General features: G+C 41.8%; 1 protein-coding gene and 1 pseudogene across 1 annotated transcript; both read right to left on the bottom strand.

The window, feature by feature from the left end:
• Positions 1-5,594: 5,594 nt before the first annotated feature.
• LOC132353923 (zinc finger protein 665-like) lies at positions 5,595-7,093 on the bottom strand. Its single transcript, XM_059905413.1, is given in 5 exon segments — positions 5,595-5,947; positions 6,012-6,197; positions 6,293-6,637; positions 6,640-6,799; positions 6,908-7,093. Coding segments are annotated over 5 exon segments (1,230 nt in total).
• Positions 7,094-11,261: 4,168 nt separating this feature from the next.
• On the bottom strand, positions 11,262-19,902 carry LOC132354252 (zinc finger protein 480-like; annotated as a pseudogene).
• Positions 19,903-25,259: the final 5,357 nt, after the last annotated feature.

Genomic DNA, 25,259 nt, shown 5'->3' with positions numbered 1-25,259 from the left:
AGGGCCTAGGCCAGGTGCACACCAAGGTGAGGACTGGGACGCCCTTGGAGGTTAATCCAATGGATACCAAGGGCTGCGGGAAGCTGGGGGTTGGCACTAAGGTGGGGTGTGAGAGAAAAGGGAGGTAACCTTTCGAGCTTGGCTTCCCAGATCCAATCTGGTCCGCAAAGGACCTCAGCCGGACCCTTCACCCCTCCCACAAAGCCCTGTGGGAACCCGCGACTCACGCCCTCACAGATACCTCACTTTTTAAAAAATTTTTTTATTTATTTATTTTTGGCTGCGTTGGGTTTTCGTTGCAGTGCACGGACTTCTCATTGCTGTGGCTTCTCTTGTTGTGGAGCACAGGCTCCAGGTGCGCAGGCTTCAGTAGTTGTGGCGTGCGGGCTCAGTAGTTGTGGCTTGCAGGCTCTAGATCACAGGCTCAGTAGTTGTGGTGCACGGGCTTAGTTGCTCCGCGGCATGTGGGATCATCCCAGACCAGGGCTTGAACCCGTGTCCCTTGCACTGGCAGGTGGATTCTTAACCACTGGGCCACCAGGGAAGCCCAATACCTCACTCTTGAAAGGCCCACATACAGAAACAAAAGGCAAAAACAGTAATAGAATAGAAGCATGGGCCAGACCTACCTGCTGGTCTTACATGGTCTACTAGGGAGGCGTCTGTGGCTCACACTGGGGACATAAACACTGGTGGCAGACATCTCGGGGAGCATTCATCTGCATGAGCTCTCCAGGAGGCTGACATGTCAGCACCAAGACCCAGCACCATCCAACAGCCTGGAGGCTCCAGTGCTGGGACTGCTCAGGCTAAACAAGAAACTGGGTGGGGACACAGCCCCAACCATAGCCGACAGGTTGCCTAAAGGAATCCTGAGCCCACAGCCATCTCTACACATGCATCTACACCTGGCCCTGCCCACCAGAGGGCCAAGACCCAGCTCCACCCACCAGTGGGCAAGCACAAGCCTCGAGACCAGCCTCACCCACCATGGGGCACACACGAGAAGCAAAAAAACTGAAGCCCTGCAGTCTACAGACAGAACCTGCAAACGCAGGCCAGACACAACCCTGGGACCAGCTGGCCCCTGACCCTTGGCTTACAAGAGGGGAGTGCACTGCTGGGACGCAAAGGATGTCGCCTGAAGTGGGCGACACTTTCTCATCTCTCCAAGGATGAGAAGCGCAGCTAACCTACCACATACATAAAAATACAAATAGCAATGTAGACAGAATGAGGCGACAGAGGATTATGGTTCAGACAAAGGAAGAAGATAAAACCCCAGAAGAACTTAGTTACATGAAGATATGCTATCTACCAAAGGAAGAGCTCAGAGTAATGACCATAAAGATGATCAAAGACGTCAGAAGGAGAATAGATGCATAGAGCAAGAAATGAAAAGTTTTTAACAAAGACTTAGAAAGTATAACAACCCAACAGAGCTGAAGAATACAACAACTGAAATGTAAAGAAAAAAACAAAAAACTAGAAGGAATCAACAGTAGACTAAATGAGGCAGAAGAATGGTCAGTGAGCTGGAAGACAGAGTAGTAGAAATCACCACCCCCGAACAGAAAAAAGAAAAAAGAATGAAAAGAAAGGAGGACAGCTTATGAGACCTCTGGGACAACAGCAAGTGTGCCAATATTCACATTATAGGGGATCCAGAAGGAGAAGAGAGAGAGAGGGCCTGAGAAAATACCTGAAGAGACAATAACTGAAAAATTCCCTGACAAGGGAAAAGAAAGAGTCACCTAAGTAGAGGAAGTGCAGAGTCCTATATTCATATAAAAACTTCATAGTAAGCACAAACCAAAAATCTGTCATAGATACACATTCAGAAAGCACCTGAGGGCTTCCCTGGTGGCACAGTGGTTAAGAGTCTGCCTGCCAAGGTATGGGACAGGGGTTCGAGCCCTGGTCCAGGAAGATCCCACATGCCACGGAGCAACGAAGCCCATGTGCCACAACTACTGAAGCTCACGCGCCTAGAGCCCGTGCTCCACAACAAGAGAAGCCACCGCAATGAGAAGACCGCACACCGCAACAAAGAGTAGCCCTCACTCACCACAACTAGAGAAAGCCCGCGTGCAGCAACAAAGACCCAACACAGCCAAAAATAAAATAAACTAAAAAAAAAAAAAAGAAAGCCTGAAAATATGCTCAACATCATGGGCTTTTCCACTTTGTACAGCTCCATGGAGCACCTCTTTATTTACTAGGTGCGATGCTGTCCAATTCATGAAGCATTCAATAAAGCCAATTAGATCTTTCCGTTTCCTTGGTTGAACTGTTGTACACTAATTGAAGTCAAGAGTCTGAAAGGCACTGCTATACGATTTGCATTATAGTCATCTGAATATTCTGCAATAGAGTATGGAGAGAATAACTCAAGTACAAATTACGAGTAATCTCCAACTTGTATGTTGTTTGATCCTATATTGGAAAGATTGTTATAGATGCTTTCACCCCTGAGATACTAACGGTGCATTGCTAGCTTCTGCTATAAAGTACCGAGACGGAATAAAACTGTTGGAAAAAGGAATAACATACATCCAGTGTTGTGACAAAGTTGATTATTTTATTAGTTAAAACAGGAGACTAATGATACATTCTGAATAAAACAGCAGCAAAACGTAATGGCAAGAGTTAAGTGTGAATCACATACATACACACACTATTCTGAATATTTTCATTAAATGTTCCTCTCCAGAATATTTCTCTCTTCAATTTCCAACAATAAGACTAATTTTCCTTTACACATAGATATATAAAACTACTATCGCCACTCAATGGAGAAAGTGACCAAGTTTACCCCTGCATTATTGCTACTGGATAAACAGTCCCCAGTAACCTGTCACTCTCCTCTCAGGTAAAACAAAGCCCAGGGACTTCCCTGGCGATCCAGTGGTTAAGGCGCCTGCTACCAGTGCTTCCACTGGAAGGGGCACAGGTTCCATTCCTGGCTGGGGAACTAAGATCCCCCATGCTGTGTGGCAAGGCCCAAAAATTTAAAAACTAAAAACAAAAACAAATAAAACCCAGTCCCTTGATGTCCTTCCTGCCTTGTTCATGTTCAGTTGGTAAAGCATTCTGCACTATAACACACAGTGGTCTATGTATGAAAGGGCACCCTGAATATAATAATCATGATGAGTCAAGTCACAGTCTTACACTATTCTCTGGCCCTCCCTGACGCTAATTCACACACCATTGAACTTAATAATTCAGGGGACTTGTTTTTCCAGGGAACATGGATGCGAATGAACCACAACTAATGAAGTTGGCCCCTTCATCTTATTGATTCCTTCCCAGAGACTGTCATCAAGGTCTGTAATGAAGGCATAAGATCACCATGTTTCCAATGCGAAGCTCTTACTGCTTGCTGCAGGCCAATACATCAAGAGACTAGTTCTTGGGACAAGGAATGACAACTTTATTCAGAAAACCAGCAGACCGAGAAGACAGTCAACAACTGTCCCAAAGAATCATCTTCCCTGAGTCAGAATTCAGGCTTCTTTGACACTAAAAGGGGAGAGAGTAAAGTCCTGCTTCAGGTCAGACTCCCGTGAAATAAAATTTATACTTTATGGCAAGACAAGAAAAATTTACATAAATTCTTCTCTGCCTTTTGGCTTCCTCTCTGCCCCCACTGTGCATTGTGTATTTGCCTGATACATCAACCAAACCTGACCCATCAGCAGGAATAAATACTCAACCATAAAGACACATTCTCCTAGCATCAACAAGGCAACACCTGGGCTTCCCTGGTGGCGCAGTGGTTGAGAATCTGCCTGCCAATGCAGGGGACGCGGGTTCGAGCCCTGGTCTGGGAAGATCCCACATGCCGCAGAGCAACTGGGCCCATGAGCCACAACTACTGAGCCTGCGCGCCTGGAGCCTGTGCTCTGCAACAAGAGAGGCCGCGATAGTGAGAGGCCCGCGCACCGCGATGAAGAGTGGTCCCCGCTCGCCACAACTAGAGAAAGCCCTCGCACAGAAACGAAGACCCAACACAGCCAAATAAATAAATAAATAAATAAATAAATTTATAAAATAAAACAAGGCAACTCCTTAAAAGATAACATTCCTTCTTGACCTTGTAAAGGTTCACATGACCCACCACGATGAGGCTTAGACCTGGATTATGTGAACTGTCAAAAATATGTCATTTGATGTATAGCTGTCTGTCTCACAAAAATTATATAACTGTGCTTTGATTTCTAACAGGCAGAACAGTTCTCAGAGCTTTCTGAGATGCTCTTCCCAGGATACAATCCTCTACTTTGGCTCAAATAAAATTTTCCATTTTTTTCTTAGATGCACGGATTTATTTTTTGGTGACACTCTGGAAGGGGTATGTTAATTTCTTCCTTCCTGAAGCCATTCACAGGTGGGCCCGGTCAGGACGCTTCCTGGGAGCTAACCAAAGGTATTTTACATTAACACTCATTACAAGTGTGGCAGTGTACCCAGAGATGACCCACTATATATAATTTAAGCTTACAGGCAACATCCCTTTAGTGACTGACTTCTACCAAAAGCAATAGAATACAAAGGTTAAAGTAAAAGAAACAAGTCCAATATGGAATCCGATTTCTTCTTCTCTATTACTTCATTCTCTTTTTTTTTTGTTTTTTGCCACACCGTGCAGCATTTGAGATCTTAGTTCCCCGAGCAGGGATCAAACCCACACCTGCTGCATTGGAAGCACGGAGTCTTAACCACTGGCCCGCTAGGGAAGTCCCTGTTCTTCCCTATTACTTCAAACTTCAGATTGAAAGGCACAACTAGTAATGTATGCTTTTCAAGAAAAATCAAATTGAATATTTTACACACTGAAGACAATGGGCCATTTCCATACATGTCCTTCTTCCTCAAATATACACATCATGTCATAAGTTTTAACAGCTGGTGACTTGTCATGGTTCTGCTGTATGTAATATCTCAAAGCGGTAAAGATTTATTCCTATTATGCATTCTCTAGTGTATGGTCTGTTGTAAGAATTGCTCAAAATATTCACCAGATGCCTTACACTTTTTTTTTTTTTACAAGGCCTCCCTTTTATTTTTTATTTTTTTATTTTTTAAATTAATTAATTAATTTATTTATTTTTGGCTGTGTTGGGTCTTCGTTTCTGTGCGAGGGCTTTCTCCAGTTGTGGCAAGTGGGGGGCCACTCTTCATCGCGGTGTGCGGGCCTCTCACTATCGCGGCCTCTCTTGTTGCAGAGCACAGGCTCCAGACGCGCAGGCTCGGTAATTGTGGCTCACGGGCCCAGCCGCTCCGCGGCATGTGGGATCTTCCCAGACCAGGGCTCGAACCCGTGTCCCCTGCATTGGCAGGCAGACTCTTAACCACTGAGCCACCAGGGAAGCCCTGCCTTACATTTTTAAGAATTCTCCCAAATATGTGTTCTTGGGTGAACCATACGGACACACTATTTCAAAGAGCTTCCATGTGTATACATTTTGACCTGTATGAATGTTCTCAACACCAAAGGTGTGCATACTTGATGTAAAAATTTACAACATCCATTACATTTGAAAGTTCGCTCTTCAACATAAATTCTCATTGTTTTACATTTTTGATCTTCAAAAATGAGACTTAGCAAACCATATTGCTTTGTGTGGTTTCTCTCCAGTATGTATTCTCCAATGAGCTCGAAGGTGTGATTTTTGACAAAAGGCCTTGCCACATTCATTACATTTGAAAGGTTTCACTACAATATGCACTGTCTGATGAATTCTAAGGTGTGTATTTTGATGACTTGTAAGGTGTGAATTTCTACTGAAAAGCTTGCCACGCTCATTACATTTGAAAGGTTTCTCTCCAGTATGTATTCTCCAATGAAGTTGAAGATGTGATTTTCGACAAAAGGCCTTTCCACACTCATCACATCTGTAAGGTTTCTCTCCAGTATGAACTCTCTCACGCCTTAAAAGGGCTCCCTTTACACTAAAGGCCTTGCCACACTCATTACATTTGAAAGCTTTCTCTACAATATGTACTCCCTGATGACTTATATGAATTTCGACTAAAGAACTTGCCACATTCATTACATTTGAAAGGTTTCTCTCTAGTATGAATTCTCCAATGAATTCGAAGATGTGACTTTTGTCGAAAGGCCTTACCACATTCATTACATTTGTAAGGTTTTTCTCCACTATGAATTCTCTGATAACTTAAAGGGTTCCCTTTACACTAAAGGCCTTGCCACACTCATTGCATCTGAAAGCTTTCTCTACGTTATGTACTCTCTGATGACCTGTAAGATGTGAATTTTGATGACTTGTAAGGTGTGATTTTAGACTGAAGAACTTGCCACACTCATTACATTTGAAAGGTTTCTCTCCAGTATGTATTCGCTAATGAACTTGAAGATATGGTTTTTGACTAAAGGCCTTACCACATTCATAAGGTTTCTCTCCAGTATGAACTCTCTGAAGACTTTCAAGGGTTCCATACTGACTAAAAACCTTGCCACAGTCATTACACTGATACGGTTTCTCTCCAGTATGAACCCTCTGATGAGCAGCAAGGTGTGAGTTTTGGCTAAAGAGTTTGCCACATACATCACATTTATATACACTTTTTCCTGTATGAATGATCTGATGTCTCCTGAGGTATGAGCTATTAAAGTTTTGCCACACTCATTACATTTGTAAGGCTGCTCCACAGTATGAATTCTCTGATGGGTTGTGAACTTTGAATTATGACTAAAGACTCTGCCACATACCTCACATTTATGTAATTTCTCTCTTGTGTGGATGATCTGATGTCTAATGAGGTGAGATCCCTGAAGAAAGGTTTAGTCACACTCATTACATTTGTAAGGCTGCTCCACAGTATGAATTCTCTGATGGGTTGCAAGCTTTGCATTATGACTAAAGACTCTGCCACATACCTCACATTTATGTAATTTCTCTCTTGTGTGGATGATCTGATGTCTAATGAGGTGTGATCCCTGAAGAAAGGTTTTGCCACACTCATTACATTTGTGAGGTCTTTCCCTGAGTGCTTTCTGATCTTGTGTCTGTATTGAAAGATGGTGAAAATGAGGAACTACTGTTGCTAGATCTCTCAACTTCATTACATTCATAAAATATCCCATCAGTTTTAAATATCTGCAGTTTCTCTTGAACATTTAATCCAAGCCTATTTCCAATGGGTTTGATTCCGACATCCCTTTTACTATGTCGACACATGATATTCCAGGAGATTGCACAAGAATGTTCTTAGCAAAAATCAGAAGAAAAAAAAACAGGAAAAGGCCATCTAAAGGAGAAGAATGAGTTTCTTCTGTACACACATGTGCAGATACAAAGAAACTAAATAAACAGTCCAGTAGAGTAGGAGGCCATGATTGTAAAAGTGAGTCTCCCTAAATCTGTGTTCCCCTGCTGAGTTTGATTAACCTCTCTATCCAAAATTTTATTCCATTTCTTGTCTTCCCACACCTGTTCCCCTCAAGACTGAGCAGTATCAAAGAAAACGGGGGATTGAAACAAACAGGACCCAGCAGGGCCCTCCTAGATACAAAGGCCTTTCCAAGTGCCGTGATTCCTCTTGGTAGAAAAAGGCTTCGGTCTCCTGGATCTTCCCTGAGTTCCAAAGAGCAGATTCAAGCAGATACTCATTAGGGGAAGGAGGGAATGCAGAAAGAAAGGAAAAGCAAGCCCAACATAATCTTTCCCATGACTGGTAACTTAAACTGATACCTTGATCTATGAGCCCAAACTGTGGCTTCAACCAGCTGCCCCAACAGGACTGAAAAAATTGATGACAGTCAGAGGGCCAAGTGAGAAGTAAAATTCTTAAGCCATCACATCGGTTCTAAGTAAATAATAAAATGTCACAACTATTGCTTTTGCTTTCTCCCAGAAGGAAGTTAAGGGATCAGAAGACTGTGATTAGGAGTTTGCTTTGCAGGAACCTACAGAATAATCAGGAAGATGGCACAACATGGTGCCCAAAGTCTGCAGCTGAGATCTTACAGGGAAGCTGGGATCACAGACACTCCCCTCCCCTCTCTCCTTTTCTCTCCAAAAATCTTACACCCTGGCCAACCCGCAAGATGCATTTGAGGCAAGCTTAGGTCTACCATCTTCCGGGCTGGCGTCTCTTTAATAAAACTTTCTCTGCTCCAAACTCCAACGTTTCAGTTTGTTTGGCCTCACTGAGCACACAAACTTGGGTTCAACCTCATTATGTTTGAATATGTTCTCTGTTCAGAAAAGGTAGAGGACTATGATGAAAGCCATGCTTCAATGGAGTAGCTCCTCAGAGCTCTCATCATACTTAATGGTGAAAGAATGAAAGCTTTTCCTCTAAGATCAGGAACAAGACGAGGATACCTGCTCTCAGTATTTCTAAAAACATAATACCCGAAGTCCTAGAAAGAACACAGATGCAGAAAAAAGAGATAATAGGGATCCCAATAGCGAGAGGAAGCAAAATTATCTCTGACATTATATAACATGTAGAAAACCCTGAAGATTCTGTAAAAAAAAAAAAAAAAAACTGCTAGAAATAATGAAAGACTGCAATAAACTTACAAGACACCAAGTCAACATGCAAAAATCAATTCGGTTTCTAAACCTTAAAAATGTACAATCAAAACAGAAATTGAGAAAACAATGCCATTTACAATAACATCAAATAATAAAATAAAATACTTAGACATAATGTTATACATGACAGGAAAGATTTGTACACTGCCAATTAAAAAGACTGCTGAAGGACTTCCCTGGTGGTCCAGTGGCTAAGGAGCTGCGCTTCCAATGCAGGGGGCCCGGGGTTCATCTCTAGTCAGGGAACTAGACCCCACATGCCGCAACTAAGAGTTCATATGCCGCAGCTAAAGATTCCTGCAACTAAAAGATCCTGCATGCTGCAACTAAAGATCCCTAGTGGTGCAACTAAGACCTGGCGCAGCCGAATAATTAAATAAATATTAAAAAAAAAAAAAAGACCGCTGCAAAAGCTTATAAAAGACACAAATAAATGCAAAGGTATCTCAAGTCCATAGACTGAAGTCAATACTGTCCAGATGTCAATACTACACAAACTGGTCAACACATCAAATTATCCCCTAGTGAAATCCCAATAGCTTTTTCCCAAAGAAACAGAAAAATCCATCCGATGATTCATATGGAATCTCCAGAGACCCTGAATAACAAAAATAAGCTTGAAAAAAAACAAAGTTGAAGGTCTCACACTTACTTCAAAACTTCTTCCAAAGCTAAACTTACCAAAACAATGTGGTACTGGCATCAAGATAGGTAGAGGGATCCTTGAAACAGAACAGAGACATCAGAAAAAAAAACTTGTGTATATGCTAAACTGATGTTCCACAAGGGTGTCAGGACCATTCAGTGGGAGAAGGGCAGTCTACTGAACAAAAGGTGTTGAGAAAACTGGAAACCCACTAACAAAAGTATTTAGTTGCACCACTATCTTACACAACAGAAAAAAATTAACTCAAGATGGTTCAAAAAGCTAAACCTAACTCTCAAGTGTATGAAACTACTAGAAGTAATCATACAAGGAATGTTTCTTGACATTGGATTCACCAAGGACTTATCAGATAACACCAAAAAACACAGGCCACGAAAGAAAAACAGATAAATTGGACTATATCCAAATTATAAAATACTGTGAATTAAAGCATGCTCTAAGTGAAAAGACTATGGTATAAGAGAAAATATTTGCAAATTATATATTTGATAACAGATTAACATCTAGAATACATAAAGAACTCTAAAAGGGACTGATCAATTCTACCATGGCGGGAGGGGGCCTTCCCCAATCAACCAACCCACACATTGCAAACATAAAAACAAAAACACGAAGATTAACACAAAATATATGAACTTGATAATAAATAGAAATAAGAATCATGTATAATACATATGAATATACAAAATGAAAGTACCACTGTCTTAAAGTAAACAAATGGTGCTTCATCACTGAAAGTATCATTCCACTTCATAAGCTCCCTCATTAAGATTCTTCAAAATTAGCTGCTGAGGTCAATGAACAATGGCACACAGGCAATGAAAAATGTGGCATCAACAACAGATTAGTTCATATATAACATCCTGGGATAAATTTCTACACCATTTACAGAGACTAAAATGTATGATCGCTGGTATATGTGAACAACATTGTCATAGTGCCCTTGAGACAGGCTTTTGTGACAGTCCCCAAAGCCAGAAAAAAACCTGGAAAGACTTATCAGACAGGCTCTCGTGATACTTTCTACCTCATGTCCCAAAACGTGCTGACCACTCCAATGAGTAGCTTCAAGTGGTGACTATGAACGGAGGAGGAAAATATTACAACATATGAGGGAAAGTGTCTCCATTAAATATTTTCTGGTAACCAGTAAACACACTCCATAGAGAATCCACCACAAGTTCCCTATAACACATGGGTACATTATCAGAGCAAAGAAACTGGATAAAATTTCAGACCTTAGGACTATACTGCAAAGGAATTTAAGAGATAAAATCACACAATCTAAGCAGAATGTAAAATCAGGAAGAGTCAACATTCCAAGACTAAGGAGAGCATTACAGGAGCAAAAAAACAATGCAACATGTGAGGGTCAGACACTAAAAGATCTTGAGATGGGACCATGTGCTCAACCCACAGATGCCAAGCTAAGAGCCTGACAGATTCACCACTGGTCTCCTTGTAGCATTTAGGATCAAAAAGAGGATCTCTGCATCCACTGTCCTTACAGTTTTCCTAAGTACAAGCACAAAAGATCCAATCCACCTAGCTGTTCCACACACCCCTGAACAGAAGAAATGGCTGAGGGATCTAAACCAGCAGAGAGGACCTGAGACAGCTAGGGCAGGTGCTGAGGGGCCACGTGGAATACAGAGCAGCCAGTTTTTCCACATCTTCTGATTACTTCTTCCAAGTACAGCAACTCTGATCAAACCAGGATGGGCTCAGGGGTGGGACTCCAGAGGCATCAGCTCTGATCTACGTGGACTAAGAACTGAGCATCCAGGGGAATCAAGACCAGAAGGAGACATGAAGGGGCAAGAGACCCCGATCAAACAGCCCTCATCATCCTCCTCAAAGTCAAGCAAAAACCAGTCCACAAAAGCCAGATGATGAGTGTTGTGGATCAGGATAAAGACCTTGCCTTTGTCTCTGTAGGAGCTGCAGCACCACTGCAGGGTAAAAGAAAACATTTTACAGGATGAAGGACAGGGTGATAACTCCAGGAGATGAAAAATATCCTCTGAGACTTTTTCAATAAATGAACTTCTGTTTTCCCAAAAAAAACTCTCCACCGTGAGAAAAGTTTCCCAAACACTATTAATGTTGTGGCTTCCTCTCTGCCCTTATGAGATCCCATCTGCGTTCACACTTTTCACACATTCCCACCCATTTGGATTTTGGGTATTTTCACATCACTCACCACAATCCAGGGCTCTTTCTCTTGCTCCAAAAGGGAGATAATATTCAGATCAAAAACAGAAATTCCTGATTCGGAACAAAAAATGTAAAGTGCTACGGTTTTCCGAAAATCACAGCTCTTTCTTCAACTAAGGAGTGAGGACATTACAGGTGGGTCAGGAAAAATATTACACGAATTCATCCACTGCCTCCTTCTCAATGCATCGGGAACAGTATATAATATGCAGATATTGAGCTCTCTTCCTAGAAACACTAAGTCAAAAGCCAAAAGGTAGAAAATGGGAAATTGGGTATTTGTTTAAAGTTTGCCGTTGAGCTTTATACATAATTAAGCTCTGGAACAACTCCTGATGTAACATGAAATGGACAGATCATCCAAAGAAAGGGTCAGTTTAAACGCATGATGGCACTTCATGTCTGAATCCACAGGCTATTCAGATAAAAGGAAACAGGGCCTCCCAAGAGGCACAGAGGGGAAGATGCAAAGGCAAATCCCAGCTGTGGAGGGAAGTTATCCTCACCCAGGGAGAGCAGGTTCCTGTAGGTCTCCACCATCACGTCCCTGTACAAGGCCCTCTGAGCAGGGTCCAAGCATTCCCACTCCTCCTGAGAGAATGTGATGGCCACATCCTCAAAAGTCAACCGTTCCTGAAATGAAAATATATTTTCACCAAGGGGCCATGAGGAGAGTTCATATCTTCATACAAAAGGAAAAGAGGAGTAAGGGGTAAGGACTGACTTGGTTGAAGTATATGTGCTACCAGGTCCATGTAGAAGTATTGGGAGACATTATGTGTCTCTAATTTTAACTTTGTATGCTTTTTCATAAGAGATTATGATATCTTCCAATTACTAAGGGTTTTTCATCTTTGTGGAAAATCCATGAAACACTTATAAATAAAACTCAACAATGGGTTGTCTATCCAGATGCGTTTGATATTATGTTCCACACAGTAACTGAAAGTCAATATCTTGATGAGTTGCAGTCTGAGTGGCGTCTTGAGAGAGACAAAGTCCACAGTGGCTCTAGAGAAAAGTCAAAATCTTCAATTATGATGATGACAACAACAATGATTAAAAGTTTGGGAATACTTCTTTTCTTTTTTAATTAATTTATTTTATTTATTTGTCTGCGTTGGGTCTTAGTTGCGGCAAGTGGGATCTCTGTTGTGGCACGCAGGATCTTTCGTTGCGGTGCGTGGGCTCTTCGTGGCAGCGCACGGGATTCTCTCTAGTTGTGGCGCAGGGGCTCAGCTGTCTTGTGGCATGGGGGATCTTAGTTCCCCAACCTGGGATCGAACCCGCATCCCTTGCATTGGAAGGCGGATTCTTAAGCACTGGACCACCAGGAAAGTCCCTGGAATACTTCTTATTGCTCTAAATTACTGTATATTAATCTAAACATTACTCTATAAAGTGCTTTATGGGTATGAACATATCATCAATGTAATAGCTCATTAGAGAAAGATCTGTTCCCATCTTACAGAAGAAAAAACTGTGTCAGAGACCTTCTGAGAAACTTGACTCAGGTCAAGAAGTTAACAAATGACACAGCAAGCACCTAAACTCAGAGGGTTGGGCTCTGAAACTGAAACTTAAAAATCAAACAGATAAGTAACGGAGAGCATTAAAAGGACATTGACAGAGGGATACCTGAGAAAACTTGAGAAAAGTCCAAGGTGAACGCAGAAAAGCATGAAAGGCCATTATAAATGTGTGCACACACACACATATATTAAAATTTTTAGTAATCTTACTACAATTTAAACCATTAACATGATAGCATAGAAAAAATTCAAGGCCACTGAATATATTGAAGATATAATTTTGACTACAAAAGATGTAATACATAGTTTTAAAATCATGTTGTTTATCTAAACCAGGGATGTCGTGCACATCCATGAAATTATGCACACACATGTCCACACTAAATTACTGAAATGGTAGTTGTTTCCTGACATATTTTCAATTTTTTAATCACCCTTTTATTCACGGGTATTTCAGCATCTTTCAGACAATGAGAATGTATCAACTGTACTGAATTTAGTTTGTCAACATGATTCCGTAATAGGCTACTAAAAGAAAAATGGTATGATCATGAAAAAAAACCCAATACTTTAACTCCAATCTCAATAAAATAACTATATTCAAAAATATAAATACAACTCCAGCCATTAAAATTTACATACTTGGGCATTAACAACAGGCCAAGAGTTTCCTTCTTTTTTCTAATAATAAAACATTGATTCGGGACTTCCCTGGTGGTGCAATGGTTGAGAGCCTGCCAACAGAGGGGACACAGGTTCGAGCCCTGGTCCGGGAAGATCCCACATGCCGCAAAGGAACTAAGCCCGTGAGCCGCAACTATTGAGCCTGCGCTCTAGAGCCCGTGAGCCACAGCTACTGAGCCCGCATGCCACAACTACTGAAGCCCACGCACCCAGAGCCCGTGCTCTGCAACAAGAGAAGCCACTGCAATGAGAAGCCAGTGCACCACAACGAAGAGTAGCCCCTGCTGGCCGTAACTAGAGAAAGCCCACACGCAGCAACAAAGACCCAACACAGCCATAAATTAATTAATTAATTAATTTTAAAAAAATCGATTCAAAATTAGAATAGTAGTAGTCTACATTATTTTCACAGATTAAGAAAAAGTTTATCACAACAGTGAAGTTATAAACTTCTTGGAGAATTAAAAATCATGAAAAAAAGAATGTGGAAAAAAATTATTATTAAAAAACACATTTCAAACAAACGTCATGATGAAAAGGAAATACTTGATGCATTCCCTCTGAAGTTACAGTGCAGTGAAGGGGGCTGCCAGGGTTCCTGCCTTTCACCACTGTACAGGTTTCCTGAGCAGGGACCACTACAGGAAGTAACAGGAGGAAAACAGAGAGCGAGAGCCACAGAGAGAGCATATCAGAGAGTTAAAACTGTGAACATTCACACATCTAAAGACACGGAAAAGTGAAAAGTGAAAGGATGGAAAAGATATTCCATCCTAAAGAGAGCAGGGGTGACTCCATAATACCAGAAAAAATAAAAAGACAAAAAACATATAATGATAAAACGGTCAATTTATCAAAAAGATAAAACAAAAACAATATACGAATATAACATTAGATGTCCAAGAAAACGGAAGCAAACATTAACAGAAATGAAGAGAGAAACAGCACAAGAATAGTATGAGACTTCAATGGCTCATGTTTACTTATGGATGGAACCAAAGAGAATATCAACAAGGCAACAGAGGACTTGAACAACACTGTAGACCAAGTAGACATAACAGACATGTACAGATCACTCCAGCCAACAAGAGCAGCAGAAACATGCTTCTCAAGCACACATGGAACATTCTCCATGACAGACCATGTGTTAGGCCAAAAAGCAAATCTTAATAATGTTAAGAGATTGAGATCATAAAAAGTATGTTCTCTATCATAATAAATTAAAACTAAAAATAAACAGCAGAGGAAAAAAGAAAATTCCCCAAATTGTGGAAATTAAACAACTCATTCTTTTTTTTTTTTTAAGTTGAAATATTTTATTCATTCATTCATTCTTTCCTTTTTGGCTACACCACGCCACTTGTGAGATCTTAGTTCCCCAACCAGGGATCAAACCCAGGCCCTCAGCAGTGAAAGTGTGGAGCACTAACCACTGCATTGCCAGGGAATTCCCTAAACAACTCATTCTTAAAGCACCAATGGGTCAAAGAACAAATCACAAGGGAACTTTTAAATATTGGGCTGAAAATGAAAACACAACATACCAAAATTTTTAACACACAATGAAGGCAGTACTAAAAAGGAAGTCTAAATGCTTAAAATAAGAAAAAGAAAAGATCTCAAACCAGAAATCTATTTTTATACCTCTATGAAGTAGGGGAAAAAAACCAAACTGAACCCATATTTAGCAAAAGGAAAGAGGTAAATCATAAAGATTAGACCAGAGATAAACAAAATACAAAGCAGAAAAATATAAAAGCAAAGTAGCGTGGGTGTTTCGAAAAATTCAATGGAAAAACACTTAGCTGGACTAAGAAAAAAGATTCAAATAACTGAAAACAGATACTAAAGTGGAGAGATTGCAAATAATGTCAAAGAAATTTTTTAAAGGATTATAAAAGAGTACTATGAACAATAATGCCTACAAATTATAGAATGGAGAAGATACAGGTAAATTCTTAGAAACATATAACCTACTAAATCTTAATCTTTAAGAAATAAAAAAAATTTGAACCCAATTATAACTAAAGACATTCAAGCAGTAATCAAAAACTTCAAACAAACAAAAAAAACCCAGGACCCAGTTCTACCAAACATTTACAAAAGAATTACCACTAATCTTGCTAAAAATGTTAGAGTTGAAGAGGGAACACTCACAAACTCAATGTATGGAGCCAGCATGATTCTGATACCAAACCCAGACAAAAACAGAAGAAAGGAAAACTAGAAATCAATATCTCCGATGAATATTGATACAAAATCTTTAACAAAACACCAGTAAACCAAATTCAACACCACATTAAAAAGATCTGACATCACAATCAAGCGCATTTTATTTATATCACTGTAAGGGGTAAGGAGGACTCAACATACAAAAATCAATTATGTGGTACACCACATTAACAAAATAAAGGAAAAAATGTCACAAAGGATCATCTCAATTACTGCAGAAAAAAGCATTTGACAAAACACAACAAACTTTCAAGATATAAACACTTCTCTGGTGGTCCAAGTCCAGTGGCTACGACTCCACACTCCCAATACAGGGGGCCTGGGTTCAATCCCTGGTCAGGGAACTAGATCCCCCATGCCACAGTGAAGATGGAAGATCGGGATCCACCACTAAGACCCAGTGCAGCCAAATAAATAAATAAACGTAAATATTAAAAAAAAAAAGAGAGAGAGACAAACACTCAACAAACTAGAAACAGTAATTATCTCAACATAATAAACACCATTTATGAAAAGAGCACAGCTAAAGTCATACTCAAACATGAAAGACTGAAAGCTTTTCCTCCGAGATCAGGAGGAAGGCAAGGATGCATACTTTCTGCACTACTCTTCAACAAAGTACTGAAACCACTAGCCACAGCAATTAGACAAGAAAAAGAAATCAAAGTAATCCAAATTGAAAAAGAAGTAAAATTATCTTCTTTCCTAGACAAGGTTTGATATGAAGAAGCCATAACCTTTGGACAAGAAAACTGCTACATCAAAATACATGTTTTGAAAAATTGCAGGATACAAAATCAACATGCAAAAACTTTCAGTTGCGTTTCTATACACAATGAACAGTATCAAAGGAAAATCAGAAAACAATCTTATTTATTATAGCATTAAAAACAAATGAAATATCAATATTTAGGAATAAATTCGCCAAGAAGGTGAAAAAAGTGTACGCTGAAAACTACTTAACAGTGCTAAAAGGACTTTTAAAAGATACAAATAAATAGAAAGTCATCCCATATTCATGGACTATAAGACTTAATACTCTTAAAGTACCCCAGCTACCCAAAGTGTGCTACAGATTCAATGGAATGATTATCAAAATTCCCATGGCAATTTTTGAAGAAACAGAAAAAATCATGCTAAAAGTCACAGAGAATTTCAAAAAACCGCAAATAGCCAAAAGTCTCTTGAATAAGAAGAAAGATGGAGACCTCCCTTTTTTAGATTTCAAAACATATCACAAAGCAATCGAGATTGTGTGGTATTGGTATAAACACAGATACATAAACCAAATGAACACAAGAGAATGCTCAGAAATAATCCTTTGCATATATGTAAAATGTATCCATAAAGGTGCTAAGACTACAAAATGAAAATAAGACAGTCTCAATAACAAATGCTGCTGGGAAACTGGATACCTCCCTGCAAAAGAATGAAGCTGAAACCTTACCTACATCAAAGGTAAAACCTTCTATGTGTCAAAGAACACAACCAACACAGTGAAAAGACAAAAAACTGAAGAATGGAGGTATCGAAACTGATTCCAAGAACTTCCAAATCTCAACAATTTAGGTTGATTTCATAGTTTAAAATGGATAATGGAATAAAACACCCTCTTATCACTGATGTCTATTTCTGAACTTTCCATTCCATTCCCAATCATGAAGATGTTGAAATCAGTGACACAGTCATTTGGCTGAGAATGTATTATAAAAACTCAGAACAAATTTCTCCTTATTGGTCTCTTCCAGAACGTACCAGGCATTTCTGCATATTAATATCTGCCTTCCACGTGTAGCTTCTTCATTCTATTTTGAAGAGAGAGGACAGTGCATTTAGATGGGGCCCCTCTACAGTCCCTGGTGCCCAACAGCATTGACCCATCCAAGGGTGTGAAGCCCTGCCCAGGACTATGCCCAGCACAGAAACTTCACAAGTTCCAGGTCCAGGTCACAGGATTGTGTGGAGATGGAATCCAAGTGGAGAGGACAGGCCCTGAGGGAAGGCCCTGGGTGACTGTGATGTACAGGTGTCAGGCAGGATACTTCAGAGTCAGACAAGATTAGTGAGTCCAAAGAAGGGCATTTCGAGATATAAGATGAGGGGCTTCCCTGGTGGCGCAGTGGTTGAGAATCTGCCTGCCAATGCAGGGGACACGGCTTCGAGCCCTGGTCTGGGAAGATCCCACATGCTGCGGAGCAACTAGGCCCGTGCGCCACAACTACTGAGCCTGCGCGTCTGGAGCCTGTGCTCCGCAGCAAGAGAGGCCGCGATAGTGAGTGGCCCCCACTCGCCACAACTAGAGAAAGCCCTCGCACAGAAACGAAGACCCAACACAGCCATAAATAAATAAATAAACCCAAAGTTTAAAAAAAAAAGAAAAAAAGAAATAAGATGAAATAATCAACTGAGAATATGACTTTACCTGAGAAAGAGCCATTCCAAACTCCAGTTCTTTCCTTGTCCTCCTCTTCCGGGTATACTCCTTAGGCAACATGATTCTTTAGCAGTCAATCTTGAAAGTTGGAAAGATGCTGTTTAATGCTTAGAATCAACACACCCCCTTCCTGAGTCACCACCACACACACAGGGAAGACCTCAGCATGTGGAACAGACAGTCCCCTGCTGCCCACTGTCCCAGGAGGGGCTCAGGACAGTAAACTCCCACACAGAGACCAACAAGGGAGCTTCCCCACACTTTCCTTCAGATCAGGCTCCCCTCCTGGTGAGGCCCTCACGTACACAGCAGCAGCGGGCACCTCAGCTGGACCCGACGATCCCCTTCAGGTCACAGACCAGCCCTGATCCATCCCCACACAGAGCAGAGCCCCCTCAGCTTCAGCCCAGATCTCAGCCCTCAGGAATGGGGGGACTCAGAGTCACTAAGTCACTCAGGCCAGGGATAAATTTGAAACAAATTTTAAAAAGCAATAATTTGTTTATTGTTTTTAATCTAAAAGACTGGTGTCAAAGTTTTGAAAAAAACAAAACTGAGGATATGGTAATTCCCTGATGGTAGGTCCAGTGGTTAGGACTCCACACGATCACTGCCAAGGGCACAGGTTCGATCCCTGGTCAGGGAACTATGATCGGACAAGACCAAAAAAAAAAAAAAAAAAGTATCTTCTCTAACCACAATGAAATAAAACTACAAACAGAAAGCGTAAAGAAAACAGGAAAATCCCCTAAATACGGAAATTACATAGCTCCTTCTTAAAGACGCAATGAATGACATGTATAGAATATTGGAGGCCAGCAAAGCTTCTTTCAGAAGTTAAAAATTATTCAGAGGAACAAAGAAATTGAATGAACTAAGATTTATTTCAAGCTACAAAATAATTAAATGTAAAGAAACAAAAAGAAAAGAAGTGGGCTTCCCTGGCGGCGCAGTGGTTGAGAATCTGCCTGCCAATGCAGGGGACACGGGTTCGAGCCCTGGTGTGGGAAGATCCCACGTGCCACGGAGCAACTAGGCCCCTGAGCCACAACTACTGAGCCTGCACGTCTGGAGCCTCTGCTCTGCAACAGGAGAGGCCGCGATAATGAGAGGGCCGCGCACTGCGATGAAGAGTGGCCCCCGCTTGCCACACCTAGAGAAAGCCCTCGCACAGAAACGAAGACCCAACACAGCCATAAATAAATAAATAAATAAACAAACAAACCCAAAAGTTTAAAAAAAAAGAAAAGAAGTAAATCCATTCCAAAACACACTTTCAATGTTCCTTTAAAAGGCACCAACGAAAAAAAAAAGAAGAAAAAAAAAAGAAAAGGAAAAAAAGAAGAAAAAAAGAAGAAAAAAAAAAAAGAAGAAAAAAGAAAAGAGAAAAAAAGAGAAAAAAAAAAAAAAAAAAAGGCACCATGTAGTGACGGAGTCAGTCTTTTCTTGCCCCACTTCTCTCCCCTGAGCTCTACCCCACACCAGGAAAAGGGAAGGGGGTGACCCACATCTTAGTGAATCAAGTCACTGCCTCTCTGCTCAACAGGGTTTGCCAATGGAAGTTTTCTTCTGATACACATAATTACAAAATGCACAGGCCTTATAGACAGGAGTTGTGCCATTCTCATCCTCACCTGTATAATTTAAACAAATGTTAAATACATTAGATTCTAAAGACTCAAATCAATCTTATCACAACATAATTATCCACATCCAAACAACTCACCACCCATCTGGATCCACTTTCCCCCTCCACCTGCACTATTAGGCGTTTCCATTTTATTCTGTTTCTCTGTCTCCGTTTCATTTCTGCCTTTGTTTCTCTTTTTCTTTTCCTCTACTTTCCCTTTCCTGCCCTCCTCTCCATTTCCTCCCTCACACCTGGCCTGCCCCACTCTGCAACCCGTTCTCCTCAACCCGTATGACTGTCCTAAATCTCTATGTATTTCTTTCTTCCCCCATCGCTGCGGTTACACCATGCCTCCAGTTACACCCCTTCTGTCTCTGTTACTCTCCCTTCCTCCCCACTCTCGGGCGCCCCAAGTGGCTGTGCTTCCTTCCTGCTCTCTCTCTTCCTCTGCTCTTATTGTCTGTCACCCTTTGTCCGGTTTTTCTCCCAGCACCGTGATGCTGTGAAGGCCAAGGTTCCAACGCTTTTATCATCTCCCCGTACTCTGTGTGAAGTGACTCTCCACTGTTATCCCCTTTCTAAGGCTGATCCAGGTCCCCTTCCTTAGGTTGCCCTGCAATCTCTGCAGATCCGGCTTAATTTCTTTCTCCATTATCTTCACCTGCTACTTTCGAGACTTAATCACTTTCATTTTACTATCTCTCTGCACGTCCTTCAGCCACCCTCCATGTTCCTACTGGGTCTCCCTCATTCTTTTCTCCTCAGTTTTTCTACTTCGATCTCAGCCTCTCTGTCTCTGCTTTTCCTGATTCCATTCACTCACGTATAAAATGCCCACCTACCAGAAGGGAATATTTTCTAACGGGGTGGCATTGGGGAAGTAACTACACTGGGTGTTCCCGCGTCTGGCACAGGTCACGTCCCCCTACGCGGGGTGAGGGGAAGGGCTGACTACGAAGGGGAGGCCGGGGGAGCTGAAGGACCCGCCTGAGGAGACGCGAGGACAGAGCGGCGGGGAGGGAGGGAGGGGGTCTCCGGAGAGGGGCGGGCTCTCCAGAACCCCAGGACCGGGGAGAGGACGCGGGCTCTCCGGGAGCGGGGCGGCCGGCGCTGCCCTCCAGGGGCCGAGGGGGCGAAGGGGCGAGGCTGCGGGTCTCGAATACAACTCGGGGAAGAGGAGTTCACAAGGGAGGCCGGGAAAGTAACACGTTATAAGCAGGACAATGTTGCGAAAAGCGGTGTCTACGTGGACCAGAGGCAGAAGAGTCAAGGGCAGGGACCAGCCTCAGCCAGACTTCAAACCCAGGGAAAAAATTACCCGACCCGTAAGGGCGACGTCTGGATTTACTGGGGCGGAGGGCCGGGTGCTGGGACTTAAAGTCCCTAGAAACTCCCACACTCCGAGGACGGGGTAGAGCGGTACCGCGCACTACAGACTTAGGCTAGAAAAAAGACACTTACGCTCCGCTCCGTGACCTTGGCTCCGCGCTCTCCGCTTCCGGGTCCTTAGGAATGGGCTTCTGGAGTTGGAGGCGGGGCTTCCGGAGTTGGAGGCGGGGCTTCCGGGGCGGGGCCTGGGCGGGGCCCTACCGGTGAGGGGCGGGGCGAACAGAGCACCCAGGTGTGCTCACTGAGCGCCGGAGGGAGGAACTGGGAGCAGAGAGGGGTTGGTGCTTCCAGTACCTTGGACGGTTTAAGTTACTGTCTGCAAGAGTTTGCAGGTAAAAGGTTACGGCTGTGTGGGCCAATTACGTCCGAAGCCAAGATGTTTCCTCTTAAGACTAAAAGAGTTTAAATAAAAAGCTATTTTTGCCCTCAGGTTGTTCTGACTTCCTGCTAGTGAGGCGGAAGCAATTCAGTGGTCTGGAAACCTGAGTCTCCTGGAGCAGAGGGAGGGTTGACATGGATCATTGGTTGGATCCAGGAATATTTCCTAAATGGGAATTAATTTAAGTAACTTTAAGAAATAAGAATGGGGTGACTTCCCTGGTGGTCCAGTGGTAAAGAATCCGCCTTACAATGCAGGGGACCCAGGTTCGGTCCCTGGTCACGGAACTAAGATCCCACATCCTGTGGGGCAACTAAGCCCGCACTCCACAACTACTGAGCTGGCGCGGCTCAACTAGAGCCCAAGAGCCACAAACTACAGAACCCACCCGCCATGGAACCCGCGGGCCACAACCAGAGAGAAGCCTGTGTGTGGCAACGAAGATCCCGTATGCCGCAACTAAGACCCGACACAGCCCAAAATAAATAAATTTTTTTAAAAAGAAATGGGACTAGTCTCTGTATTACAAATACAAAACTCTCTGGGTAGAATGATCTATTTCCTACTGACACCCTATAAAACAGCTTTTCCGTTTCTATTCCCTATTAATGCAGAAGGTCAAATTCAACATACTACTCAGTTTCAGAAACTCAGGAACAGGACCTAGAGTCTGAGCCTGGAGGACTAAGGCATGTGATCATTTAGGTCACTAACCATTGCCTTAAAAAGAGCAATACATATTTTTAAATTGTTATACACTGCATTATTCTTTGTTTTGTCCAACGTGTTTTAATTATTTGCCTTTTTAAAACCAACTATTTACAGAGTAACATGAGTTGTATAAACAACTCTTTATACAATGACATACATCACTCTGTAAGTTTAAGGTGTAGAGCATAATGAACTTATATATACTGTGAAACGATTATGACAGTAAGTTTATTTTATCTATATGAAATTATGGGTGCAAACTAAAGAGAAAGTGAAATGGGGGGGGGGGAATTCTTTTCTGTTGATGAGAACTGCACTGCTCTTTAAAATACTTATCCTATTCCACACTTGTGATGAATTCCCTTGTGAATTTACATTGTGAATAAAAAATTCCTTTTTTTGAAAAAGAACAAAGTAAAAAGATCTTAGAAGAACAAAATATGCCTAAGCTAGCAGAAGGCAGGAAAAAGGATTAGACAAATGAAAGAAAATAAAACTACAGAAAAAGACAGCACAACAGTTCTTTGAAAAATAGAACAAAATGGACAAATCCTTATCTAGATTTAAAAAAGAGAGAAGACTCAAATTACCGAATCAGAAATGAAAGAGCGGACATTATAAAAGATTACAACGGACCCTACAAAAAAAATTTTTTTTTAATTTAGAAGAAAATACTTAGACAATTCTATGTCTAAATATTGGCTAACCTAGGGACTTCCCTGGTGGCACAGTGGTTAAGAATCCGCCTGCCAATGCAGGGGACACAGGTTTGATCCCTGGTCCCGGAAGATCCCACATGCCAAGGAGTAACTAAGCCCGTGTGCCACAACTACTGAGCCTGCGCTCTAGAGCCCACGAGCCACAACTACTGAGCCCGTGTGCCACAACTATTGAAGCCTGTGCACCTAGAGCCCATGCTCCACAACAAGAGAAGCCACCACAGTGAGAAGCCCGCACACCAAAACGAAGAGGAGTCCCCACTCGCCGCAACTAGAGAAAGCCTGCCCACAGCAACAAAGACCCAACGCAGCCAAAAATAAATAATTTTAAAAAAATATTGGCTAACCTAAAATAAATTCCTAGAGAAACAAAATCTACCAAGATAGAATCATGAAAAAATTTAAAATCTGAACAAACCTACACATTGTAAAGGAGACTGAATCACTATTCAAAAACCATACAACCAAGGGAAGTCGGAGAGCTTCACTGCAGAACACTACCCAACATTTAAAAACAATTAAGACCTCCCTTCCTTAAACTCTTCCCCAATATATTGAAGAAAAGGGAACAGTTCCAAACTCTGAGTCCAGAATTACTCTAATACAAAATCAGGCGGTGACACTACAAGAAAACCACACAGCAAAATCCCTAACAAATAATGACGCAAAAAATCATCAATAAAACAATGGTAAACTCAGGGAATTCCCTGGCCACCCAGTGGGTAGGGCCCTGCGCTTCCACTGCAGGGGACGCGGGTTCCACCCCTGGTCATGGAACTAAGATACCGCATTCCTCGTTGCACAGCTAAAAATAAAATAAAAACAAAAACAAAAAAATAGTAAACTAAAATCAAAATCACATTAAAAGTTTACATACCATGACTAAAGGGAATATATTATTGAAATGTAAGGATGATTCCACATATAAAAATCTTCCAATGGAAAATACAAAAAGAGAATGAACCAAAAAAACAAAAACTACCGATCGTCTCAGTTGACACAGCCCCACCCATCAGCAGACAGGCTGCCTAAAGGCTTCCTGAGGCAGCCACCTCTCTACATGCCCCTAGACATAAACCTGCCCACCAAAGGGCCAAGATCCAGGTCCAACCAACAGTGGACAGACAGAAGCCTCTAGACCTGCCTCACCAACCAGGGCACAGACACCAGAAGCAAGAAAACTACAGTCATACAACCTGCAGACACAGTCCACAGATACAGTCCGGACACTACCCTGGGACCACCTGCCTTCTGGCCCTTGGGTGACATGAGGGGGAGTACACTGCTGAGATGCACAGGACATCTTCTACCAAGGCCACTTCTCCAAGGTCAAGAAACATAACAAACCTACCGCATACGTAAAAATACAAATAGCAAATTAGGCAAAATGAGGCAACAGAGGAATACGTTTCAGACGAAGAAAGAAGACAAAAACCCAGAAGAAGAACTGACGTGGAGATACGCCATCTACCCGAGGAAGAGCTCAGAGTAATGCTCGGGAAAATGATCAAACAATTTGGGAGGAGAATGGATGCACAGAGTGAGAAATGAGGGTTTTTAACAAAGGTGTAGAAAACATAAGTAACCCCCAAACAGAATAGAAGAAATACTGAAATGAAAAATACAATAGAGGAAATCAGTAATAGGCTAAATGAGGCAGAAGAATGGATCCAGTGAGCTGGAAGACAGAGCGTGGAAATCACGCAAGTCCAGGAAGTGCAAAGAGTCCCATATCCATATAAAAACTTCATAGTAACCACAAACCAAATATCTATAATACACATTCAAAAAGAACATGAAAAGATGCTCAACATCATGGGCTTTTCCACTTTGTACAGCTCCTTGCAGCACCTCTTTATTTACTAGGTGGGATGCTGCCCAACGCAGGAATCATTCAATAAAGCCAATTAGGTCTTTAAATTTATTTGATTCAATTTTTGTACATTAATGGAAGTCAGAGAGTATGACATTCACTGCTATGCTATTTGCACTACAGCCAGCTGAATATTCTGGGACAGAGTGGAGAGAATAACTCAAGTACAATTTATGAGTTTATAATCTCCAACTTGTATGTTATTTGATCCCATATTGG

Source organism: Balaenoptera ricei, chromosome 19 (genome assembly GCF_028023285.1).
Source record: "Balaenoptera ricei isolate mBalRic1 chromosome 19, mBalRic1.hap2, whole genome shotgun sequence".
Classification (NCBI taxonomy): Eukaryota; Metazoa; Chordata; class Mammalia; order Artiodactyla; family Balaenopteridae; genus Balaenoptera; species Balaenoptera ricei.
Note: the sequence above shows the minus strand (reverse complement) of the source record. Positions and strands in the feature narration are given on the sequence as shown.